At 35.7% G+C, this 21,316-nt stretch overlaps 1 protein-coding gene across 10 annotated transcripts in view; it reads left to right on the forward strand.

Annotated features, from left to right (window-relative positions):
* The window catches only part of CCDC15 (coiled-coil domain containing 15), a 73,015-nt gene that overhangs the window by 19,707 nt on the left and 31,992 nt on the right, over positions 1-21,316 (forward strand). For 4 of the 10 annotated variants that reach the window (XM_016122632.2, XM_016122633.2, XM_016122631.2 and 1 more), the window contains exons 5-10: positions 4,895-5,008; positions 14,365-14,487; positions 14,791-15,390; positions 16,305-16,427; positions 16,947-17,069; positions 18,916-19,032. In XM_016122632.2, the coding sequence (XP_015978118.2) occupies positions 4,895-5,008; positions 14,365-14,487; positions 14,791-15,390; positions 16,305-16,427; positions 16,947-17,069; positions 18,916-19,032 (1,200 nt within the window). The remainder of the gene's footprint in view (positions 1-4,894; positions 5,009-14,364; positions 14,488-14,790; positions 15,391-16,304; positions 16,428-16,946; positions 17,070-18,915; positions 19,033-21,316) is intronic. The other 6 variants (XM_016122636.2, XM_016122637.2, XM_016122635.2 and 3 more) reach the window with 5 other exon arrangements.

Genomic DNA, 21,316 nt, shown 5'->3' on the forward strand with positions numbered 1-21,316 from the left:
GCGTTCAGTATCTTAAACTACTTTAAGCCTATAAACTTATGCCCATACAATACCAGGACAATAGATACATTTTAATCTTACCATTTGTGTTGCAGTTTTTATTCACTAGATGTCACTAAGAACTAGACATTGAGACTGTTCAAGGGCTAACTCCCTTGGTTTATCTAGAACTGGTTGAGTAAATGGTAAATGTAGTTCACTTTATAAATGTCAGTGGATTTTTCAGTTTTCTTTTGTCTTGGAACTATAGAAATGTAGAATCTTGGAGTTGGAAGGGTTTTAAAAGTTCATCTGACCTATTGAAATATTTAAAGATGAAATGACTTGACATCTGGGCTATACTTCAAAATAATATAAAGATGAGGTAAAGTAGGATATTATAGATAAAGCAAGACTGGCTAGGAGTTGATATGTTCAAGCTGGTTACTATTTATGTGGGCGTTCATTATTGTAGTCTATCTAGTCTGTATATCTTTGAAGTTTCTAGTATGTTTGAATTTATTTGCATTTTAAATATTAGAAAAGAAAAGGCATCTATCTAGTTTAACCTTCTCTCTCTAAGGAATTCTTTTTATGTCTCAAATATATATATATATATATATATATGGCCATCTAGTTTCTGCTAGAACACTGCCACTGTTGAGCAACTCATTGCTTTGTAGACTATTTCATTTTTAGAAGGCTTGAAATTATTACAAGTATTTTTTCAATATATTGAGTGAAAGTCTTCCTCCCTATAATTTTTACCCATTGGGCCTAGTTCTGTACTCTTAAGTAATAGAAAACAAAATACCATGGTGATCTCTAAGAACACTTCAAGTACTTGATTAGAGCTATCATTTTTCTCCTTTTGGATTTCTATATTCCTAATGCCTGCTTATTCTAATATCAGATAAGATTGGGCACCTAAAGTTAGGAACTAGCCCAGCCCCTTGCTTTTATCTCTAGGGACTGAGTTCCTGTTGTGTTTCTTGATAACTTCATTTTGGTGGAGAATTAAAGAACACAACTGATCATTGTTTCATTCTTACCACGTAATAGCTTTTTATTTATCTCTAGACTATTAAGTTTACCACTATTTCTGGTATGGTATATTCCAGCTTTTTATGTTTCTTATTGAACCTCTTATCTTTAAAAAATTTTTTTTCTCTCTCTTTTTTTATATTTTATTAAATTTATTGAGGTGACATTGGTTAATAAAATTATGTAGGTTTCAAGTGTACAATTCAGTAAAATGTCATTTGTATATTGCATTGTGTATTTACCATAAGTGAATTGGAATAACCTGCTAAGTTTTCAGTAATCTATCGTTGAAAAAACCAGTGTTTCAGTCCGGCTTTTGGCTATAAGAATTCAGGCTAACCCAAGCAAGGAGAATGTTTACTTTAAGAATATGCACGGGGTAATAAAGTCACAAATGTATGCAAATCCTAACTTCCTTAAGGATTCAGCAGCCAGAGAGTTTTTCTGAATCTGAGGTAGCTCCAATGATCCCAACAACTTGGATCTTTGATTTTCACACTAGCATTTGATCATTAACTTGATTGATTCACTTGTTCTGCTAGGTTGACCAACCTTCTCTATTTACCTGAGATTGAAGGGTTTCCCAGGACATGAGACTTTCAGTGCTGAACCTGGGAGTGTTCTTGGTAAACTGGGAAGTTGGTTACCCTGTCTTGACATGTATGCTTATCTCTTATTTACTGATTTTTCTACTACTACCTAGTTTTTCTCATCATTATAGCTCTGAAGCGTTGACCTACTTGAAGCTTCTTTAGCCTTTTTTCTCCAGCTTCGGACCTTTTAGGTTTAGTTCTTGTCTCTGACTTTTCCTCTGACTACTTCCTAGTTCATTGTGTTAGATGAGGAGTCTTCATTGGCCCAGTCTGCCTTTTTGCATTAGGTCTAGGTTACTGGTGACCGTATAGCTTGGTATGCCTACTTAATGATAAAAGAAAGCTAAAGTAATTGATGTATTTGCATTGTGTTCATGGGCTATAACTAGGGGGTCATGTGAGTTGAAGTTTTAATTGTGTACTATTTCAGTGGTCATTGAAAAGCTAAACACAGTTAAAAATCAGTATGTTATTATTTGTCAATAAACTATGTTATATTTGAATAGAATTTAACTTTGGGTAGATTTTTATGGCATTAATGCACATTTAAAATTGGTATAAGATCTGCCTGGCAATAGAGTAGGTGATAGTCTATAAATGTTAGGTCTCATTTATACTCCTTTTCCATGATCTGCATAGTATTACTACGTTGTTTCATTTATAAAATTACATACGTTTCTTCTTTCTAATCCCTAATTGTCTAAAACAGTTGCATGAAAAAATTAAAAAGAACTGAAGAAAATATGAACCATGAATGGGGCTATCTGCATATTTGTCAAATTTTATCCTTTATATTTGCAGTTTTAAATTTTGTTTTAATATGTGACCATTGTTTGCTTTCAGTTTTAAGATATGTCTCAAAATTTGTTTATATAGTAAATTTTTATTTTATCGGTCAGAAGCCCTTTGCTTATCGGTAGTTAAACATTTACTAGGTTTTCTATAAAATGACTGACTCATTTCCATCAGGGAGTTTTAAAGTCTTTGTTAATAACAATAGCTACGAAAGAATGAAAACTGTGCCTAAGCTTTCAGTGTACATAAGACTTTGGTCAAATTTTATGTTTACGTAGTCACACACATACATACAACACATGTGCACACACATGTATGTTTAAGCTTACATGTGTAAATATGTGTACATATGCTCACATGCAAATGCATACATACATATATGCACTCACAAATATATGTAGTGATCACCACTACCTTGCAATGAGAGAAATGTGCTTATATACCTATTCCTTTTATATAATTTGATTTATAACATCCTCCTATTTTCTGTGTTTTTGTTTAATGCTCATGTTTTTACTTGTTCCTTATACTTAGTGGTTCCAAATGACACAAATGTATTCTCTCACAGTTCTGAAGGCTGGAAGTCCAAAATCAGTTTCACTGGGCCAAAATCAAGATGTCGGTAGGGCTGTGCTCCTTCCACAGATTCTAGTGGAAAATTTATTCCTTTACTCTTCTAGCTTTTGATGTCTGCTGGTATTCCTTTGCTTGTGACCATATCATACCAACCTCTTCCTCTGTCTTCACATCACCTTAATGCCTTCTGTATGTCAAATCTTCTTCTACCTCTTATTAGGATATTTGTGATGGCATTTAGCCCATCTGGATAATTCAGGATTATCTCATCTCCAGATCCTTAACTATAATCATATCTTGCAGAAGCCCTTTTTCCTTATAAAGTAACATTTAAAGGTTTCAGGGACTGGGACCAAATATCTTTGGGTAACTGTTACTCAGCCTACTGCAGTCCTCACAGCAGGTCATTGAAAGGGCCTTTTGGTTGAGGTTTGATGATGGGTTATGGTAATGACAGAGAAACAGAATGGATATAATGTATATTCCAACTGCTGGCCCATTTGAAATGTCCTGTTCACAGGACTAATCAGTCTGTGACTCTAACAGAGGTTTGGACTTGATGAGAAATGAAGATTATGTATCCTAACTTAAATTTGTTACATTGAGCAGGACGATAATATATGTATCATACTTGGCAATGAGTAAAGCAAGCATATTCATGGCCTTGTATCTTTTCATAACTTCAACTGTACATATATCTCTTTTTGCATTGTGAGTAACTATCTTGACCCCTGTAGCCACTCTGTGCTAACTAAATTTATAAATCTCTCTCTTAGTGGTATAAAGAGTACTGTTTCAAGGTGATTTTTCTGGCTAGAGGTATACACCTTCTAGAAGCGAGGACAAAACAGAGGTGACGTGCTGTAAGGGAACAGCACTGACAATGAGAGAGTGTTTTTATCCCTAGCTCACTAGTAGTAAAAATCATAAAGTATTTATTATTTATATCAGTAAATCATAGTTGTGATTTCCCTTTAAGGATCAATGGATAACATTAAACTTTCACTGGATGGGTTAGAGCTGGTATTGGCTTTGTTATACTTTTGCTGAGTAGTATAGGGGTATGCTTTTCTTCCATATGTAGTGCTCAGCCTAAAAAAAATGATACCCTGTTCATTTCTGTGTTTTTCTTAAAGGAACATTCTGTACAGATTTGTGAGATACGAAATAGGCTGTGCTTCTCCGGGAAAAAAAATCAAAATTAGGTGCTTACTAAAATTACTAGGTAGAGATAAGGAATGAACACAAAGTCAACATATTAATACTCATCGTCAGCTGTTATTAACAGAGTACTTAAAACAAATAAGGTCTGTTGAGATGTTTGAGTTTGTGTTCTAAGTTAACTTAGGAAGCCTTCCAGGAAGAAAGGAGATTTGAGAAGACTTTAACTACAGTCTTCACATGTGGGAGTGAAGAAAGGTTTCATGTAAACGGGAGAAAAGGATTTGAGGACTAGGAATAGAGTCTTCTATATTTATTTCATCACTTCATTAGAGTGATGAAAAGTAACTAGACATGCAAGTACTAGTTGAAGAAATAATTTCTTATTGAGAAGGTGGATGAAAGGTAAGGAATGTGTCTGCTGAATAATTTCCAAGTGTATTCAAACTTTTAGGTTTTGATATTTTTTTGTATATATACTTAATATAAAGCATACATTGTTAAAAAAATAATTTGAGTCATAGCACTTAAACATGTTATGAAATACAGTCTCTTAGAATAATAAACATAATGTTGGAAAAACACTTATCAGCAGATCACAATCTCCTTTGCAAGTAATCTTGTCTTAGCTCTGGCATTTTTTAATAATAAGGACCTGTTTTCCTGTTGGAACACTTCAGTGAATTTAGTATTAAGACTTTAGCTTGTTTTTGTTTCCTTTCCCCCTCTTCCCCTTTCCCTGACAGCTTAGTCAAACCATGAAACAGGCACGTCACCGGCTGGCATCGTTTAAAACTGTGAGTAAAAAAAATACATCAGTGTTTCCAGATGGTACAAGGAAAAGCTTTCCCACCCACGAGGTAAATTAATTTCTAATAAATTTTTTAAAAAAAATAAAGATAAAAAGTACAGATAAAGATTTATTTATTTATATATCAACATTATTTAGAATTGTAAAATAATTGGAAATAACTGTAAATATCCAACAGTAGAGAATGGTTAAAAATTATGATGTATCCATAAATGGCCATTCTAAAAAATATCATGCTTTTAAAAAATATCTGAAGACAAGGAAAAGTATCTGTGATATAAAATTCATTCAAAAAAGTAGGATATAAAATTATATGCAACATAATTTTAATTAAAAAATTTTATTCAATAAATATTTATGGAAGGTCTACAATTGCCAAGCATTGTTCTAGCACCAGGACTTTAAGTGGTGAAAAAAGATAGACTAAGATCCCTCAAGGAGCTTCTGTCCTAGTGGGGAAGCATATAATAAAAAGCACATAGATATAGAATATAATTTCAAATGATAATTGCTATGACAAAAATAAAATAAAGAGATGGGGAGAGAATGCTATAGACAGAAGCCTGGAAAGAATACTGATTATTTCTGGGTAGTGTTATTATAGGTGATTTTTATTTTCTTCTCTTGGTTTTCTTTACTTTAAAAATTTCCCATAATGTATATATATTTCACTTTCTAATTAGGAAAAAAATCAATACCAGTATTTTTTAAGAAGACATTCTTTTGATTTAAAATATAAGGTAAGATTGAAAAATTGGAACCCAAATGTGGAGCTAGACCTAAAAGGTTGCTTAAGGCTATACTTATAAAATAACACTGTTTTGGTGCCTACTTATTTCAGTGTTCACAAATTTGGATGGTAAACTCACGTGCTTTCCTGTATTTATTTAATTATGGGATTAATTTCAAGTTTTGATAGGCAGCATCCAGAAAAATAGACCATTCAGTCTTTTTTACTTTATTATTTTTTTTTTTGCCATCATCAACTCTGTCTTATTTAGCTCTTTCTCAGTTTTGCTTTCTAATTGGTATTCTTTTACATTTTTCTAGATTATACATATGTATCTTATTTATGTATTTTTTCCTTAGGTATCTTAACACAGCAATCAAACACATTTGTCTCTTATATGCTTGCAGTTGGTAGAATACTAAACTATAATGTCTCCCTCTTTAGTGATAATTAAGAAATTTATAATTAAATATCAAAATACAAGCATGGATGTATATTCATATATGGCCTTTCATTTTAGATGCATTCAGTATGGTTACCTTTTTCTAGCATTGCCTTGTTGTAACTCAAGGTAGAGCTTCTTTTGTACCTAAATTCTCCTTAGTGGTTTGATATCTTAGCAATTTTCATATCTACCCTGGATTTGGCCATAATATAGTTTGAGCTGTTAGACTGACTGTTAAAATGAGATTAGACATATTTTAATAAACAAGAAATAAAAGGGTTATCAGATCCTAGAGATTGATATTTTATATTGTGTAGAATGTGCTCAGACCTTTCAATTGTTTTTTTAGAAAGATTACTGTTCACAGGTCTGATTGAAATAATTATCTAGTAGAAAGGAGGAGGATTAAGTCAGAGATAACATCCTTGTGTAAACCGGTTTTGTACGTCAAAGGTGCCATTTAAATGTAATAAATGATGATGATGGTGACAATGAATTCAGGCTGGCTGCTTGCTTCCAAAGAATGCATATGTGTTTTCCAGGTATAACATCAGAAATAAATCTCCATATAATTGAAAAGGATATAAGAAATTAGCGACATTTTTCTTATCACTTATATCAAGTATGCAGTCTTTTCCTCAAATATAAACAGTTTCTACCTCCTCAGTTATATGAAGTGGCCAGTCAGAAAGGAGAAAAATCTGTAACCCAGCTGAACTCTGGTTTTATTTTCTTGTTAGACTTATTTTTACTGACTTTAGAACCTGTTTGATATTGTTTGTCCAGACATGGAGATACAAATAGAAGATAGACTTGCTTGCCTGCTGTCATGTCACTAAGACAAAAATCATAAGCCTTCTGAAACTGTTACTGGCTAGGATAGGGGCAAATTGTCATTTATAAAGTTAATATGCCTCCTACCAGCCTATCTCTCTCCCTATGTTTGAGGTGTGAGTGACTCATTCACGCATTTGAAGAACTATTTGTTTTCCATTTTTCTATGTTAGGCTGCCATTGCCTGCTAAGATCACTCTAGATCTTTCACAAAAACTCAACTTATTATCATGAGGATATTGCTTTCTAGACTCCATTTATATTTACATTGTTTTTTTTTTTTTTTTTTTTTTTTTTGCCCCAGAAAACACTTTGTAGGAAACTATCATCCATCAGGATAAATATAGGAGCAATAGTAGAGTTACCCTTTAAGGTCCATCAGGGTCTTTTAAATACTGTATATTACCAGAACTTGATGGAAAATTAGATAGGGAAATGTAAAGAGTAGGGGGAAAAAATAATGGCTTGTTAGAACTATCCACATCTAATAAAGGATGGGTTTTAGGGTTAAGATTATAATGTCCAGTATTGTTTTTTTAAACATTTTTATTGAGATATAATTCACATACCACACAGGGTTATGCAACTGTCACCACAATCTAATTTAGAATATTTTCTTCTCCCCTAAAAGAACCCCCTGTTTCCATTAGCGGTCACTCCCAATTCCTTCTCTGTTCCTACCCACAGTCCTAAGCAAGCACTAATCTACTTTTTGTCTCTATGGTTTGATTATTCTAGGTATTTCATGTAAATGGAATTGTAATGTTTTTCTTTGTGGCTGGCTTCTTTGACCTTGAATAATGTTTTCAAAGTTCATTCATGTTGTAGCATGTACCAGTACTTTTTATTGTTGAGTAATATTCCATTGTATGGCTGTATCCATTCATCAGTTGATGGACATTTGGGTTGTTTCTACTTACTGGCTTTTGTAATTGTGCTATGAACAATTGTGTACCTGTTCTTCTGCAGATGTTCATTTCCTTAGTGGTGGAATTTCAGGAAATATAACAACTTAGTTTTTAATATTTTGAGGAACTGGCAAGCTGTTTTCCATCAGCAATATATGAGGGTTTTAATTTCTTCACGTCCTCTCCAATACTTGTTATTGTCCATCTTTCTGATTATAGCCATCCCAGTGGGTATGAAGTGGTATCTCACTGTACTTTCGATTTATATTTTCCTAATGACTTTGAGTATCTTTTCATTTGCTTATTGCCCATTTCTATATCTCTCGTGGAGGAAAAGACTATTCAGATGTAGCACCCATTTTTTATTTGTCTTTTTATTATCAAGTTGTAAGAGTTCCTTGTATATTCTGGATACAAATTCCTTATCAAATACATAATTTGCACATATTTTCTCCCATTCTGTGTCATTTCACTTTCTTAATACTGTCATTTGTAGCAAAAAATTTTTAATTTGGGTGTAGTCCAATTTATCTATTTTTTCTTTTGTTGTGCTTTTGGTGTCGTATTTAATAAACTGCTGCTTAATCTGAGGTTGTAAAGATTTTCTCCTGTATTTTCTTTTAATAATTTTATAGTTCTGGCTGTTATATTTAGGTCTATGATCCATTGTGAGTTAATTTTTATATTAACTTTTTTGTGAGGAAGCATTCTGACTTAATTCTTTTGCATGTGGATATCCACTTGTCCCAGTACCATTTGTTGAAAAACTATTCTTTCTCTATTTAATTGTCTTGACACTCTCGTTGAAAATTACTTGACTGTTTTTATAAGGATTTATCGTTGTCTTTACAATATTGTCTTCTGAGATCCATAAACATGAGATTCTTTCCATTTATTTAGATTTTCTTTAATTTCTTTCTACAATGTTTTATAGTTTTCAGTGTACAGTCTTTTTTATGGCTGTACTTTAAAAAAATTATTTTATATTAGTTTCAGGCATATAGCACAGTGGTTAGATATTAGTACAATTTACGAAGTGATCTTCACGGTTAGTTTAGTACCCACCTGGCACGATACATAGTTATTATAATATTATTGACTATTTTCCCTATGCTGTACTCCACATCCCCATGACTGGTTTTTACTAAAAAATTTATGAATTTGTACTTCTTAATCCCTTCACCTTTTTCACCCAGCCTCCCAATTTCCTTCTTGTCTGGCCATCACCAGTTTGTTCTCTGTATTTATGAGTCTGTTTTCATTTTGTTTGTTTATTTATTTTGTTCCTTAAATTCCATATATAAGTGAAATCATATGGTATTTGTCTTTCTGTCTGACTTATTTAACTTAGCATAATATCCTTTAGGTCCATTCAAGTTGTTGTAAATGACATGAAATCAGTTTTTTTGGTTGAATATGTACAATATTCCATTGTATATATGTACCATAACTTCTTTATCCAGTTATCTGTTGGTAGGCACTTAGGTTGCTTCCATATCTTGACTATTGTAAATATCACTGCAGTGAACACAGGAGTACATAAATTATTTTGAATTAGTATTTTGGTTTCTTGAGATAAATACTGGGAAGTGCAATTTCTGGGTCATATGGTAGTCTTAGTTTTAATTTTTTGAGGAACCTCCAAACCATTTTCCATTGTGGCTATACCAGTTTGCAATCCCACCAACAGCATACGAGGGTTCCCTTTTCTCCACATCCTCACGAACACTTGTTGTTTTTTGATTTATTAATTATAACCATTCTGACAGGTATGAGGTGATATCTCATTGTGATTTTGATTTGCATTTCTCTGATAATTAGTGAGCTTGAACATTGTTTCATATTAGTGAGATTGGCCATCTGTATGTCATCTTCGGAGAAATACCTATTCAGATCTTCTATCCATTCTTTAATTGGATTGTTTATTTTTTTGGTATTGAGTTGTATGAGTTCTTTATAAATTTTAGATTTTAACCCCTTAACTGATGTATCATAGGCAAATAACTTCTTGCATTCAGTAGGTTTTTTTGTTTTGTTGATGTTTTTCTTTGCTATGCAAAAATGTTTTATTTTTATGTAGTCCCATTTGTTTATTTTTTCTTGTCTGAGGATATATATAAGAAAGAAAATTACTAAGAGCAATGTCAGAGAGTTTACTACCTATATTTTCTTCTAGGAGTTTTATGGTTTGGGGTCTTACATTTAAGTCTTTAATCAATTTTGAGTTTATTCTTGTATGTGGTATAAGAAGGTGGTCCAATTTCATTTTTTTGCATGTATCTGTCCAGTTTATCCAACATCATTTATGGAAGAAACTGTCTTTATCCCATTGTATATTCTTGTCTCCTTTGTCATAAATGAATGTATAAGCATGGTTTATTTTGGGCTTCTCTATTCTGTTCCATTGATCTATGTGTCTGTTTTTTATGCCAGTACCATGCTGTTTTGATTACTATAAGCTTGTAGTATAGTTTGGTATCAGGTAGTGTGATACTTCCAGCTTGGTTCTTTTTTCTCACTATTGTCATGGCTATTTGGGATCTTTTATGGTTCTATATAAATTTTAGGATTATTTGTTCTAGTCTTCTGAAAAATGCTATGGTTATTTTGATAGGGATTGCATTGAATCTTTAAATTCTTTTGGATAGTATAGTCATTTTAACAATGTTAATTCTTTTTAACCATGAGCATGGTATATGCTTTTATTTATTTATATTTTCTTCAGTTTCTTTTTTCAAAGACTTATAATTTTCTAAGTACAGGTCTTTTATCTCCTTCGTTAAATTTATTCCTGGGTATTTAATTGTTTCTGATGCAATTGTAAATGGGATAGTTTTCTTAATTTCTCTTTTTGAAATTTTGATAGTTCATCATTGGTGTATAAAAATGCAACTGACTTCTGAATATTAATTTTTTAACCTACTACTTTACTGAATTCATTGATCAATTTTCATACATTTTTGGTGGAATCCTTAGGGTTATCTATATATAGTATCGTGTCATCTGCAAATAATGACAGTTTTACTTATGCCTTTCCAATTTCAATGCCTTTTATTTCTTGTCTGATTGCTGTAGCTAGGACTTCCAATACTATGTTGAATAAAAGTAGTGAAAGTGGGCATCCTTGTCTTGTTTCTGATCTTAAGGAAAACGCTTTTAGCTTTTCCCAACTGAGTATGATGTTGGGTGTAGGTTTGTCATATGTGACCTTTATTATGTTGAGGTACGTTCACTCTACTCCCACTTTGCTGAGAGTTTTTATCATAAATGGACTCGAGATTTTGATATGATCATATGATTTTTTTCTTTCAGTTTGTTAATGTGGTGTATCACATTAGTTGATTTGCAGATACTGAACCAACCTTGCATCTGGGAATAAATCCAACTTGATATGATCTTTTTAATATACTACTGAATTTGGTTTGCTAATATTTTGTTGAAGATTTTTGCATCTATCTTTACCAGGGATATCAACCTGTAATTTTCTTTCTTTTTTTTTTTATAATTTCTTTGATTTTGGAATCAAGCTAATGATGGTCTCATAAAATGAGTTTGGGGGCCTTCCCTCCTTTTGAATTTCTTCGTAATAGTTTGAGAAGAATGGGTGTTAGTTCTTCTTTGAATATTTGGTAAAATTCATCTGTGAAACCATCTGGCTGAGGACTCTTGCTTTTTGGGAGTTTTTTGATTACTAATTTGATATCATTAGTGGTAATCGGTCTGTTCCAATTTTCAGTTTCTTGACTCAGTCTTGGGAGATTGTCTTGTTAGTGATGAAATCTTTTAGCTCATAAGTTTCAGAATAGTCTTGGTTATAGGTTCTTGCTTTTTCATCACTTTGAATATTTTGTGCCAATCCCTTAGGTTTCTGTTGAGAAATCAGCTGCCATTCTTATGCAAGTACCATAGTAAATAACTAGCTGTCTTTCTCTTGCTGCTTTTAGAATTCTCTCTTTGTCTTTAACCTTTGGCATTTTAATTATGTTATGTCTTTGTGTGGGCCTGTTTGGGTTCTTTTTGTTTGGGACTCTTTGCACTTCCTGGGGTTGTATGTTTATTTTCTTTACCAGATTAGGGACGTTTCTGTCATTATTTCTTCAAATAGGTTCTCAATCCCTTATGCTCTCTCTTCTCCTTTCGGTACCCCTAAAATGCGAAAGTTGATATGTTTGATGTTGTCTCAGAGGTCTCTCAAACGTTACTCATTTATAAAATTTTTTTTCCTTGTTGCTGTTCCAATTGGGTGTTTTCTACTACCTTGTCTTCCAAATTGCTGATTCAGTCCTCTGCTTCATCTAATCTATTGATTCCTTCTAGTGTATTCTTCATTTTAGTTATTGTATTCCTCATTAATGACTTTTTTCTATTTATGGTTTCTGTGTCCCTTTGTATGCTATCTCTCTGTTCAAGTTCTCACTGAGATCATCTATTCTCCCCTAAGTTCAATGAGTATCCTTATAACCAGTGTTTTGAACTCTATCTGTGAGGTTGTTTGCCTTCATTTCGTTTAGTTCTTTTTCTGGAGTTTTCTTCTGTTGTTTTATTTGTGACATTTTGTTGTTGTTGTCGTTTTCCCATTTTAGTTGCCTTTCTGTGTTCATTTCCATGTATTAAGTAGATAAATTATGTCTCCCAGTCTTGGTCAGGAGGCCTGATGTAGCAGGTGCTCTCTGTGGCCCAGTGATGCAATCTCCCTGATTGTCTGCACTGGGAGCTCCGGGACTGTCCCTTGTGTGAGCTGTATGTGTTCCATTGTTGTAGTTAAGCTGTGATTGTGGTTAGCATGTCAGTGAATGGGTTTGACTTTTAGGTTGACTGGTTATGAGAATTGGCCCTGTCCACAGGATATGAGCTGCTCTGTGGGAGCTGATCCCATGGAGTGAGATTTACCCTAGCAGCCTCGTGTACCTGTTGAGACCAGCTTTTGGGTGTGCCACTTGTGGGGCTAATCAAGTGGTGCTCCGTTGTGGTCTGATGCCAGCCTCTGGATATGTTGGTCCTGTGGCCCCTTGGGAGGGGCTCCTGTGCAGGCCAAAGTCAGCTGCTGCTTGACTGCCCAAGGCTATCTTGTAGGAGCTATAAAGTGGTCTATGGCTAGTTGCTACCTGTGCTAGACCTGGAGGAAAGTGTGAGAGACCATACTGAACCAAGGCCTGCTGCCACCAGTACTTGTCCTGAGGCAGCTTAGCTAAAGGTCCAGGGAACCCCAAGGTCTGAGGCTGCCTGCCAGCTGCCTGTAAGGCTCAGCAATTAATAGAGCCTTTGAGTGACATGAGAATTCGATGGGGCTGGGACCCAGGAATTCATGGGGTAAAGTGAGCAGATTTCACTTGGCCAGTGCATATTCAGGTTTGGTGCCAGTGTTAAACCTCTGGCCTCTTGCAGAAGTCTCTGATCACATCGAGGCCAGCCCCCTGCCTGCCTCAGGTCCATAAACCTCTGAGACCTGCCCAAGAAAAACTCAGTTTGGGCAGGTGCTGGCTGCCCACCACCGAAAGTTTAATCCAAGGTGCACAAGCTTAGTGAGCTGGGGGCTGTTAATTGCTGTTGAATGTGCCTTCTGTGGAGTGAGGGTGGAATTGGTTGCTGGGCAACAAGCACAATGCAGGCAATTTGCAAGCTGTGGGGCAGGGCCCCAGGGAGTCACAGGGTAGAGTGAGCTGATCTCACTGGGTCAATGCAAATTCAGAATTGGCCATGTTGGGGAGAGGGTTCAATGTAGGCAAGGTGACACCCTCCTGTCAATTACACAGGAAGAGACTCTGACAAAGGGACAATGGCGGTTGTCCCTTCATTCCTCGCCGTGAAGCCACACAACTCAGTCTTTACCCATATGTCTCTTGTACTTTCTAAGCTGCTGACCCTCCACTGGAGCCAAGGGTGTCTGTGAGCAAATGAGTCTGTGCACTGGCTCTTTAAAGGGACATCTGAGTTTCTGAGTTCCTTCCATGTCACCCAGGTGGTCAGAATTCCCACTGATTTTTATAGTCCCATTTTGTGGGGACTCCTTTTTTTGGCCCTGGAACCCTGGGTTGGGGAGCCCCAATTTGGGCCTGCGTCTCCTTGTTCCTTCAGGGGGACCTCTGCAGCTGAGATATCCCTCCTGAATCTCACCAGCTAGGCATGGGTGTGGGGCTATCCCATTTTGTACCTCAACTCCTCCTACTAGTCTCAATGTGGCCTGTTTTTATATCTTTGGTTATAGATGATATGTTCAGCAAGACTTCAGGTGGTTCTCCAAGTTGATTATAATTTAGTTGTGATTTTAATGCAGTCATGGAGTTGAGGAGGTGAGCCCTGCATTAACCTACCCTGCCATCTTGAAACACTCTTCAGTGTATAGTCTTGCACTTCTTTTGTAATTTCCTGTTTTTATACTATTTGACTATATTGAGCTACTAAAATTAAATTAGTAGTATGCATTAGCCTAGGATTTTATTGCAGTTACATTGTTTCTTTTTTTTCATTTTTGTTTGTGCTTTCTTTAGGAACACGACTCTGAGGGATCTTCATCTATTATGATAGACAAGAAAGAGAGAGAAAGTTTGTTTTCATGGGACCAGCAGGATCTCCTTTCTGAAGACAAGGACAAACCTTTCAGCAGAGAGCGGGTAAAGCAGAGTAAAAGGAGATAGTATAATAGAAATTAAACTAATTGTCATTTGGAGTAGGGGTGCCAGTACTGACTACAATGGAAATTAAACTAATTATGATTTGAATTACAGATGCCAGTACTGTTGTACTAGTTTGGGATTATAGATTTAGGTTAAGTTGAACAAAGAGTATAATTTCACATTTTATTCTAATAATTTTCTTGACTACCATATCTTTTTAAGATTATTTTAGGAATATCATGGAAAACCTAGAGTGTTGCTACTACCTATTCTATATTTGATGTTTATATTCACTTTTAGAAAGTCCAATTCAAAAATCCATTATTTGCTGTGATGGAAGGGGAAGAGCTAAAGAAGTTACATCTTCATGGCTTCCAGGATATTCTGCCAGAAACTCAGGATTATCTTTCAAAAGCCCGAGGTGATCTACTGGAAACCCAGGGTAATTTGACAAGAGTCCAGAATATCGAGATGGAAGTCCAGAGTGTTGAGTCAGACACTCAGGCTATTGAACTGGAAGGCCGGGCTGTTGAGCCCGAAGCCCAGGCCATTGAGCCTGATGTACCGATTGTTAAGACAGAAACTCAGAGTATTATGCTGGAAGTCCAGAGTACTGAACTAGAAGATGGGAGTATTATATTGGAAGCCCGGGATTTTCTATCACCAAATCAGGCTTTTCCACCCAAAGATCAGAATATCCTACTCAAATGTCAGGACCAGCATTTTCTACGCAAAGACCAGCATGTTCTTGCCGAAGACCAGAATATTCTACGCAAATGTCAAAACCAGCATTTTCTACCCAAAGACCAGTGTGTCCTCCCCAGATATCAGCATGTTTTTCCAAAAGATCAGAACACTCTGCCCAAATGTCAGGACCAGGATTTTCTATCCAGACATCAGGTAAAATAGAGTGGAAAGGAGATGTAACAAAAAGTAAGGTACTTAAAGTTTGGAGTAGGATTTGCAAGGGCTGTGTTGCAGGTGACTTGGGGATTCATAGTTGGAAAAAAGTAGTTTCCTGATTGATTTCTAAAAACTCCAGGCTTCTCATTGTGTTAAAGTATTTTCAACAGCATATTACCCCTGTCTGGACAATTAACTTTTTAATCTTCATTAGGAAAACTACTTCTGGCAGCTATCATTTGCTTTGACAGCTGAAAGATGGAAAAAGAGTGGCTCACAAGTGTCCAGCAGTATCTCTTACCCAGGTTCCAAGGCCAGCCCTCCACCAGAGATCAATTGGAACAAAAGCAAGAAAAAAGGGATCAACAGGAAGTAAATTACTTAGGGTTGTGACTGGGCTTATGTGGACTGGAATCTAGTGTTTTATTTTATTCCATGAGATGTCCAGTTATACTCTGTTAACTCCAGAATTCTCACTATAGCCTAAAGTATTATTAGTTAACCAGTCTTTCTTAACTAAACAATTGAGATTCTGTTTGTTCTTTTTTAGAAAACAGATTTGAAGCAGCTAGCATCAAATTTGATAGGTAGGAAAGGGAGAGAGGTATTTTCTCTGAATGTCCATAGGATCTTCTCCACAGTCTTCAGGATCAGGCCTCCATCTGGGGCAAGGTCAAACAGAAAAAAGAGAGACCAGCAGGAACTGAATTGTTTAGGATTTAGTTTGGAGCTTGCAAAAATTGTTCTCAGCTAGACTTCAGAACTGACAAAAAGTTTTCTGTTTCATTCCATAATATTTCACTATCTTGAGTTTTCAACATTACCGGAAGGTTCTCAGTAAAACTTAGACTATTATTGCTATCATATTACTCCTACTAGACAATTTATAGTTTGTGTATTTTTTTTTTTAGAAAGTATGCTTCAAGGAGCCATATTCTGATATAATAAATGAGAAAGGGAGAGGTGACTTTTCCCTGGCAGGTTATCGGTATCTGCCTCCTAAACTCCAGGACCAAGCCTGCGTCAGAAATCAGGTAGAGCATGATAAGAGATAAAACAATAAATAAAGTGACTGGATTTTAGATATTCTCAACAGCTGATAATGTGAACTATAGAGTCAGATGTAAAATTCCCTGGTCTAGTGAACTGTGTCAATCAGTTCTATCATTCAGAAGGCTGATAAATCATCTTTATAGTCTTACTGTAAAATTGATTAGACTATTTTAATTTACTAAGATGACATTGCAACTTATGCTGTAGCCCATAGTATTACCACAAGCATATTACCCCTACATGAATAATGTAGGAGGAAGTAGCAGATCCTAAATTGCTTAAAATTTGAGGAGTTTGTCAGACTATTCTATACATAATTTGGGATGAAAAATGAAAATCTACAGAGTTGGGCTTAAAGTGTAATGTCCTCATTCAGATCAAAATGTATCAGAATATCTTCACTTGGTACCTTTTGCCTAGTGTTCTCACTGAAGCCTGCAGTATTATGATTAGTACTTTGCCCTGGTTAGACATTTTCTGTTCTGCCATTGTTCCTTTAGAACATGTTTTCCAAGCAGCTATCATTTTTTATGAGAGAAGAGAGAGTGAGAGATGAATTGCCTCAGGAGTATCCTCAATATGTTAACCCTCAAATGCAGGAGCAAGCCTCCCCTGGAGATCAGGTAGAGCAGAGCACAGTGGGAGGGCTGTCACTTTCCAAAGAGTAACAGAGATGAAATTACTTAAGGTTTGGGTTGAAGCTTGTCAAGCTAGCTTGTATATAGAATACATAGAATTAAGGCTTCTAGAGTTAGGCTAAGAATATAATCTCTTCTGTTATTTCAAAATCTGTCTATTCTGAAGAGTCCAGATGAGAAGGCATATCTCTGTCATTTGGATTAAACAGGAGACAGATTTTATATACTATTGATTGGTTAATGTTTTTTTTTTTTTTTTAACTCAAATCCTTTAGCATATTTATTTGGTCATTATACATTCTTAAAAATACCAAAGGGATTCTCCTTTTGGTCAGCTGAAGCAGTACACTAAAACCAGTCATCCAGTTTGCAAACCAGTTATGATGGATAAAACAACTGTTTGCCTCTTCAAAAATTCCTGAACTTTACCATCTCTAGCATTTGTGCAATTATTGGCAACACCAAGTAGGAGTACTTGTGGAAGTGACACAGGCTTGTCTCCTAGCCTTACCTTGGGAAAATGCTAGCAACATTGTAAAAATATTGCCTTGTCGCCTTATCTTCTTTCAAAAGTGTTGCTGAATAAAAAAACAAACAAACAAAACAAAAAAAAACCTAAAAATCTAGAATACTGAGATTTGCTTTAAAACACTCCAGGAAAAAAGTGGGACAAGAAATAGATGATAAAAACAAACTGCTAATTGTTGAAGCTGGGTGATGGCTATCTTGGGATTCATTATACTGTTTTTTCTTCTACTTTGATGCGTGTTTGGAAATTTTATATTATACACATACACACACACACAGCCCTGTAGTATCTTCCCCTTGTATCATTCTGGGGTTGTCACTGATCTGCATTATTGTCACTAACCCATCATTTCTGCTTAGGCAATTAATTTTGTATTTTGTCGTTCTTTTAAAACAGGTGTATCAAGCAACCCTCATCTTTTGAGAGATGGGAGTTTGAAAGATGAATTACTTTTAGAGTGCCATCGGCATGTCTCACTCAGTATTCTAGACCCAACCTCTCCCAGAAAATAAGTAGACCATATTATAGTGAGGAGTAAGTAGCAGTGAGTAAATTGCCTAGGTTTTGGCTCAAGATTTACAAGGCAATGTAGTAACTGCTTCAGGGATTTAGTGTTAAGGTCAATAATAATGGCAAAGATACAATATCCTCTTGTTCTGTGACCTATTGAAACTACTTCAGGCCTCTTTACTGAAGCTTTTACTGTTGTCCTGGCATGATGCACCTGCTTGGACAATTGACGTTCCAATGTTTATGTTGTCTTTTAGCACAGGAACTATGGGCAGACCTCTCATAATATGCCAGATGAGAGATAGAGAAAGGAGTTATTTCTGGAGTGCCATGAATATGTCTTGCATGAAATCTAGGATCCAGGCCCTGCCAGAGAGCAGGTAGAGCAGAATATAGTAAAGAGTAAGCAGCGGAAAGTAAATTAGTAAGAGTTTGATCTGGGCTTGGCAGAGCTATGCTACCATCAACAGTGTTGTCGATGATGATAGTGTTATCTCTTATTAATACTATCAATAATATTAATATTATTATGAATAACAGATTTCATTCTTAAGCACTTTCCATAGCCAAAATTGTTCTAGAACTTTGTGTCCTTCCTCTCATTTAATTCTCAAAATAACCCTAAGATCCATAATAAGTGGCAAGAAGTATAATGTCTACTTTTATGCCATAATGTATCAGACTATTCTGACCTTTTTAGTTTACCTCAGGGCTATCACTGCAGCCTATGGTATTTTCACTGTCGTTATGTTACTACTCATACAATTTGGTGGATGCTTTTTTATTTTTTAGAGTTTATACTTTAGGCAGCAGCCATCTGTTGGGACAGCTGAAAGATGGCGAGATTTGCTTCTTGGCCGCCAGCATCTTCCTCCCACACACTGGAGAGAGGCTTCCAGCAGAAGACAGGTAGAGCAGACTGTAGAGTGTGAACGATAGAATTTAAACAGGGTTATAGGCACTTACTGAGGTGGGAGTGGTAAGGCTGAGCAAAAAGCAGATTCTTGTTGTATTTCGTAGTGTGTAAAACCTATCCTGACCTAAGATTACTCTAGGGCTCTCACTGAAACCTAGGATATCGTCAGGAGCACTTGTGGTCTATTGGAGAAAATTTTTATATGTATTTTTTTTAAATAAAAAAAATATATTTCTGGTAACCATTGTCTTTCATGGTGTGAGAGGAAAAGAAAAAGAAGTGGTTTCTGAAGGGGAGGGGTCATGAGGATCTTCCACCCAGTGACCGGGACCACCTCTCCATCAGGAAGCAGGTAGAGCATAAGGCAGAATGGCCAAGAAATAAAAGTCCAACAAAACTTCTTAGGGTTATGTTAAATTGCCTGAGTTTTGGTATATTGACTTAAAATCAGTAGTTTTTCAAGAAAATACTAAAACACCCTGGCCTGTTAAGATTTTTTGAATGGCTTAACTGAAGTCTAGTTTATTCCCATTAGAATTTTACCACCGTCTGGAAATTTCTATCTTGTGGTTTTGTTCTTTTAAAAACAACCTTCATAATATATGAAAGAGATAAAGAGAAATTTCTTCTTGGCTCTTTTAAAAGATCTGAAAGAAAAGGAGGCATAAAGGCAGAACACAGGATTGGAGTTGAAGTTTTTAGGAGTAAACTGCCACTCTTGTTATTTTTCATTTGGCTCTATAAGGCTGTCCGAAGGGTATGCTGTCATGTTTTATTCTACCTTGTCATTTATATATCTTGAACTATGCCATGGTCTTATTTACCTCAGGTCTTTTCATATGTTTTTTCTCTACTTGGATGTTCTTCCCTTTTTTCTTCACAAAGATGGTCCTTTCTCATCTTTCAGGTTTCAGCTAAAATGGCAGTTCCTTAGAAAAGACTACCTTGAGTACCTTATTAAAAATACCTCTCCCCTCCTTCGGTTTCTCTTTATCCCCGAATTGCTTCTTCCTCAGTACAGAAAACACTTTGTAATTATTTACTTATTTACATGTGTTCCACTGGTCTATAACTTCATGAAGGAAGGCATCACACCTGTTTTGTTTATAAGTGTATGGGTGACCTTTAGCACTGGTACCTGGTAGTATCTAAATATATTTTGAATGCATTAGTCCATCAACCAGACATTTATTGAGTAGAGTACCTGTTAGGTGTCCGCAGTTATTTAGGTACTAAATATCAAAGATACAGCTGTGAAAAAGACACAGCACTCAAATTTCTAAAGAAGAGAGAATGACACATAAGCAGATGATTGTCACACAATATAGCTACTAGTAGAGGATGCATAGAGCATTAACTGAGCGTGGAAGAGGGGTACCTAACCCTGACTGTTTGATAGAAGTGCAGCTTTGTGGTCATGGCCTCTTCTTGTCCTTCTGCCATACTGGCTCTGAAAATCCTCAGCCCTGGATTAGTCCTTTCTCCTTTCAGGCTCCCGAATAATCAAGCTTTATGAGAGAAAACATTTCATTAGTGTAGATTTGGCATTTACAGTCCCATCTGGGTCCCCCATGTTGCTTAGCATTTTCCTTGCCTGTCCCTTGTCAGCTCCCTTTCCCCTGGCCCACACTAAACCTTAGTTCTAAACCTTAAACACCCCTTAAGTTCTTGCCATTCTCCCATACTCTCTGGCTTTTAGGAAAAAAATAGAAGCCTTTGTGCAATAACTGCCTCAGCCATTTACTTTTTTTTTTTTTTTTTTGCCATTTTTTTCTATTTTTACTATTTCAGAGGAAGAGAGTCTCTCTTTGGACCCATAGTCTGGATTCTCTTACCACCTTTTTCTGGGGCCAATTTTGAATTATATCACAAGACTCTGGTTTCTATTAAAATCCTCTAAAGAATGTTCCATCTTTTTTGTTTCATGTTCTAGCAGGCAATCAACTTGGTTAAGTTCAGACTATCAGTTTCTCACCTTCTGTGAACAGGGACTCCAGCATTAGTTCAGTTCTCAAAGCCTCATACTCCTCTAGGTTCACCCTGAGCATTGCAGCTCAGGGGTGACTCTGGGACGTTTGTGAGTTCATACACAGAATTAAGGGTTCCACCTTTTTAGCTCACTCCTCTCCAGGACACTGACAGCTTACACTCTCCAGATCCCATGGGCCACATTTCCTGGAGTTTTTAGTTACAGTCAGCGTGTGAGAGAGGCCAATAGTGGACTTACTGCTTTGCTGGTGCCGGAAGTCTTGTTTTTCTTATTTCTTTGAAAGCAGA

Source organism: Rousettus aegyptiacus, unplaced genomic scaffold (genome assembly GCF_014176215.1).
Source record: "Rousettus aegyptiacus isolate mRouAeg1 unplaced genomic scaffold, mRouAeg1.p scaffold_m13_p_5, whole genome shotgun sequence".
Lineage (NCBI taxonomy): Eukaryota > Metazoa > Chordata > Mammalia > Chiroptera > Pteropodidae > Rousettus > Rousettus aegyptiacus.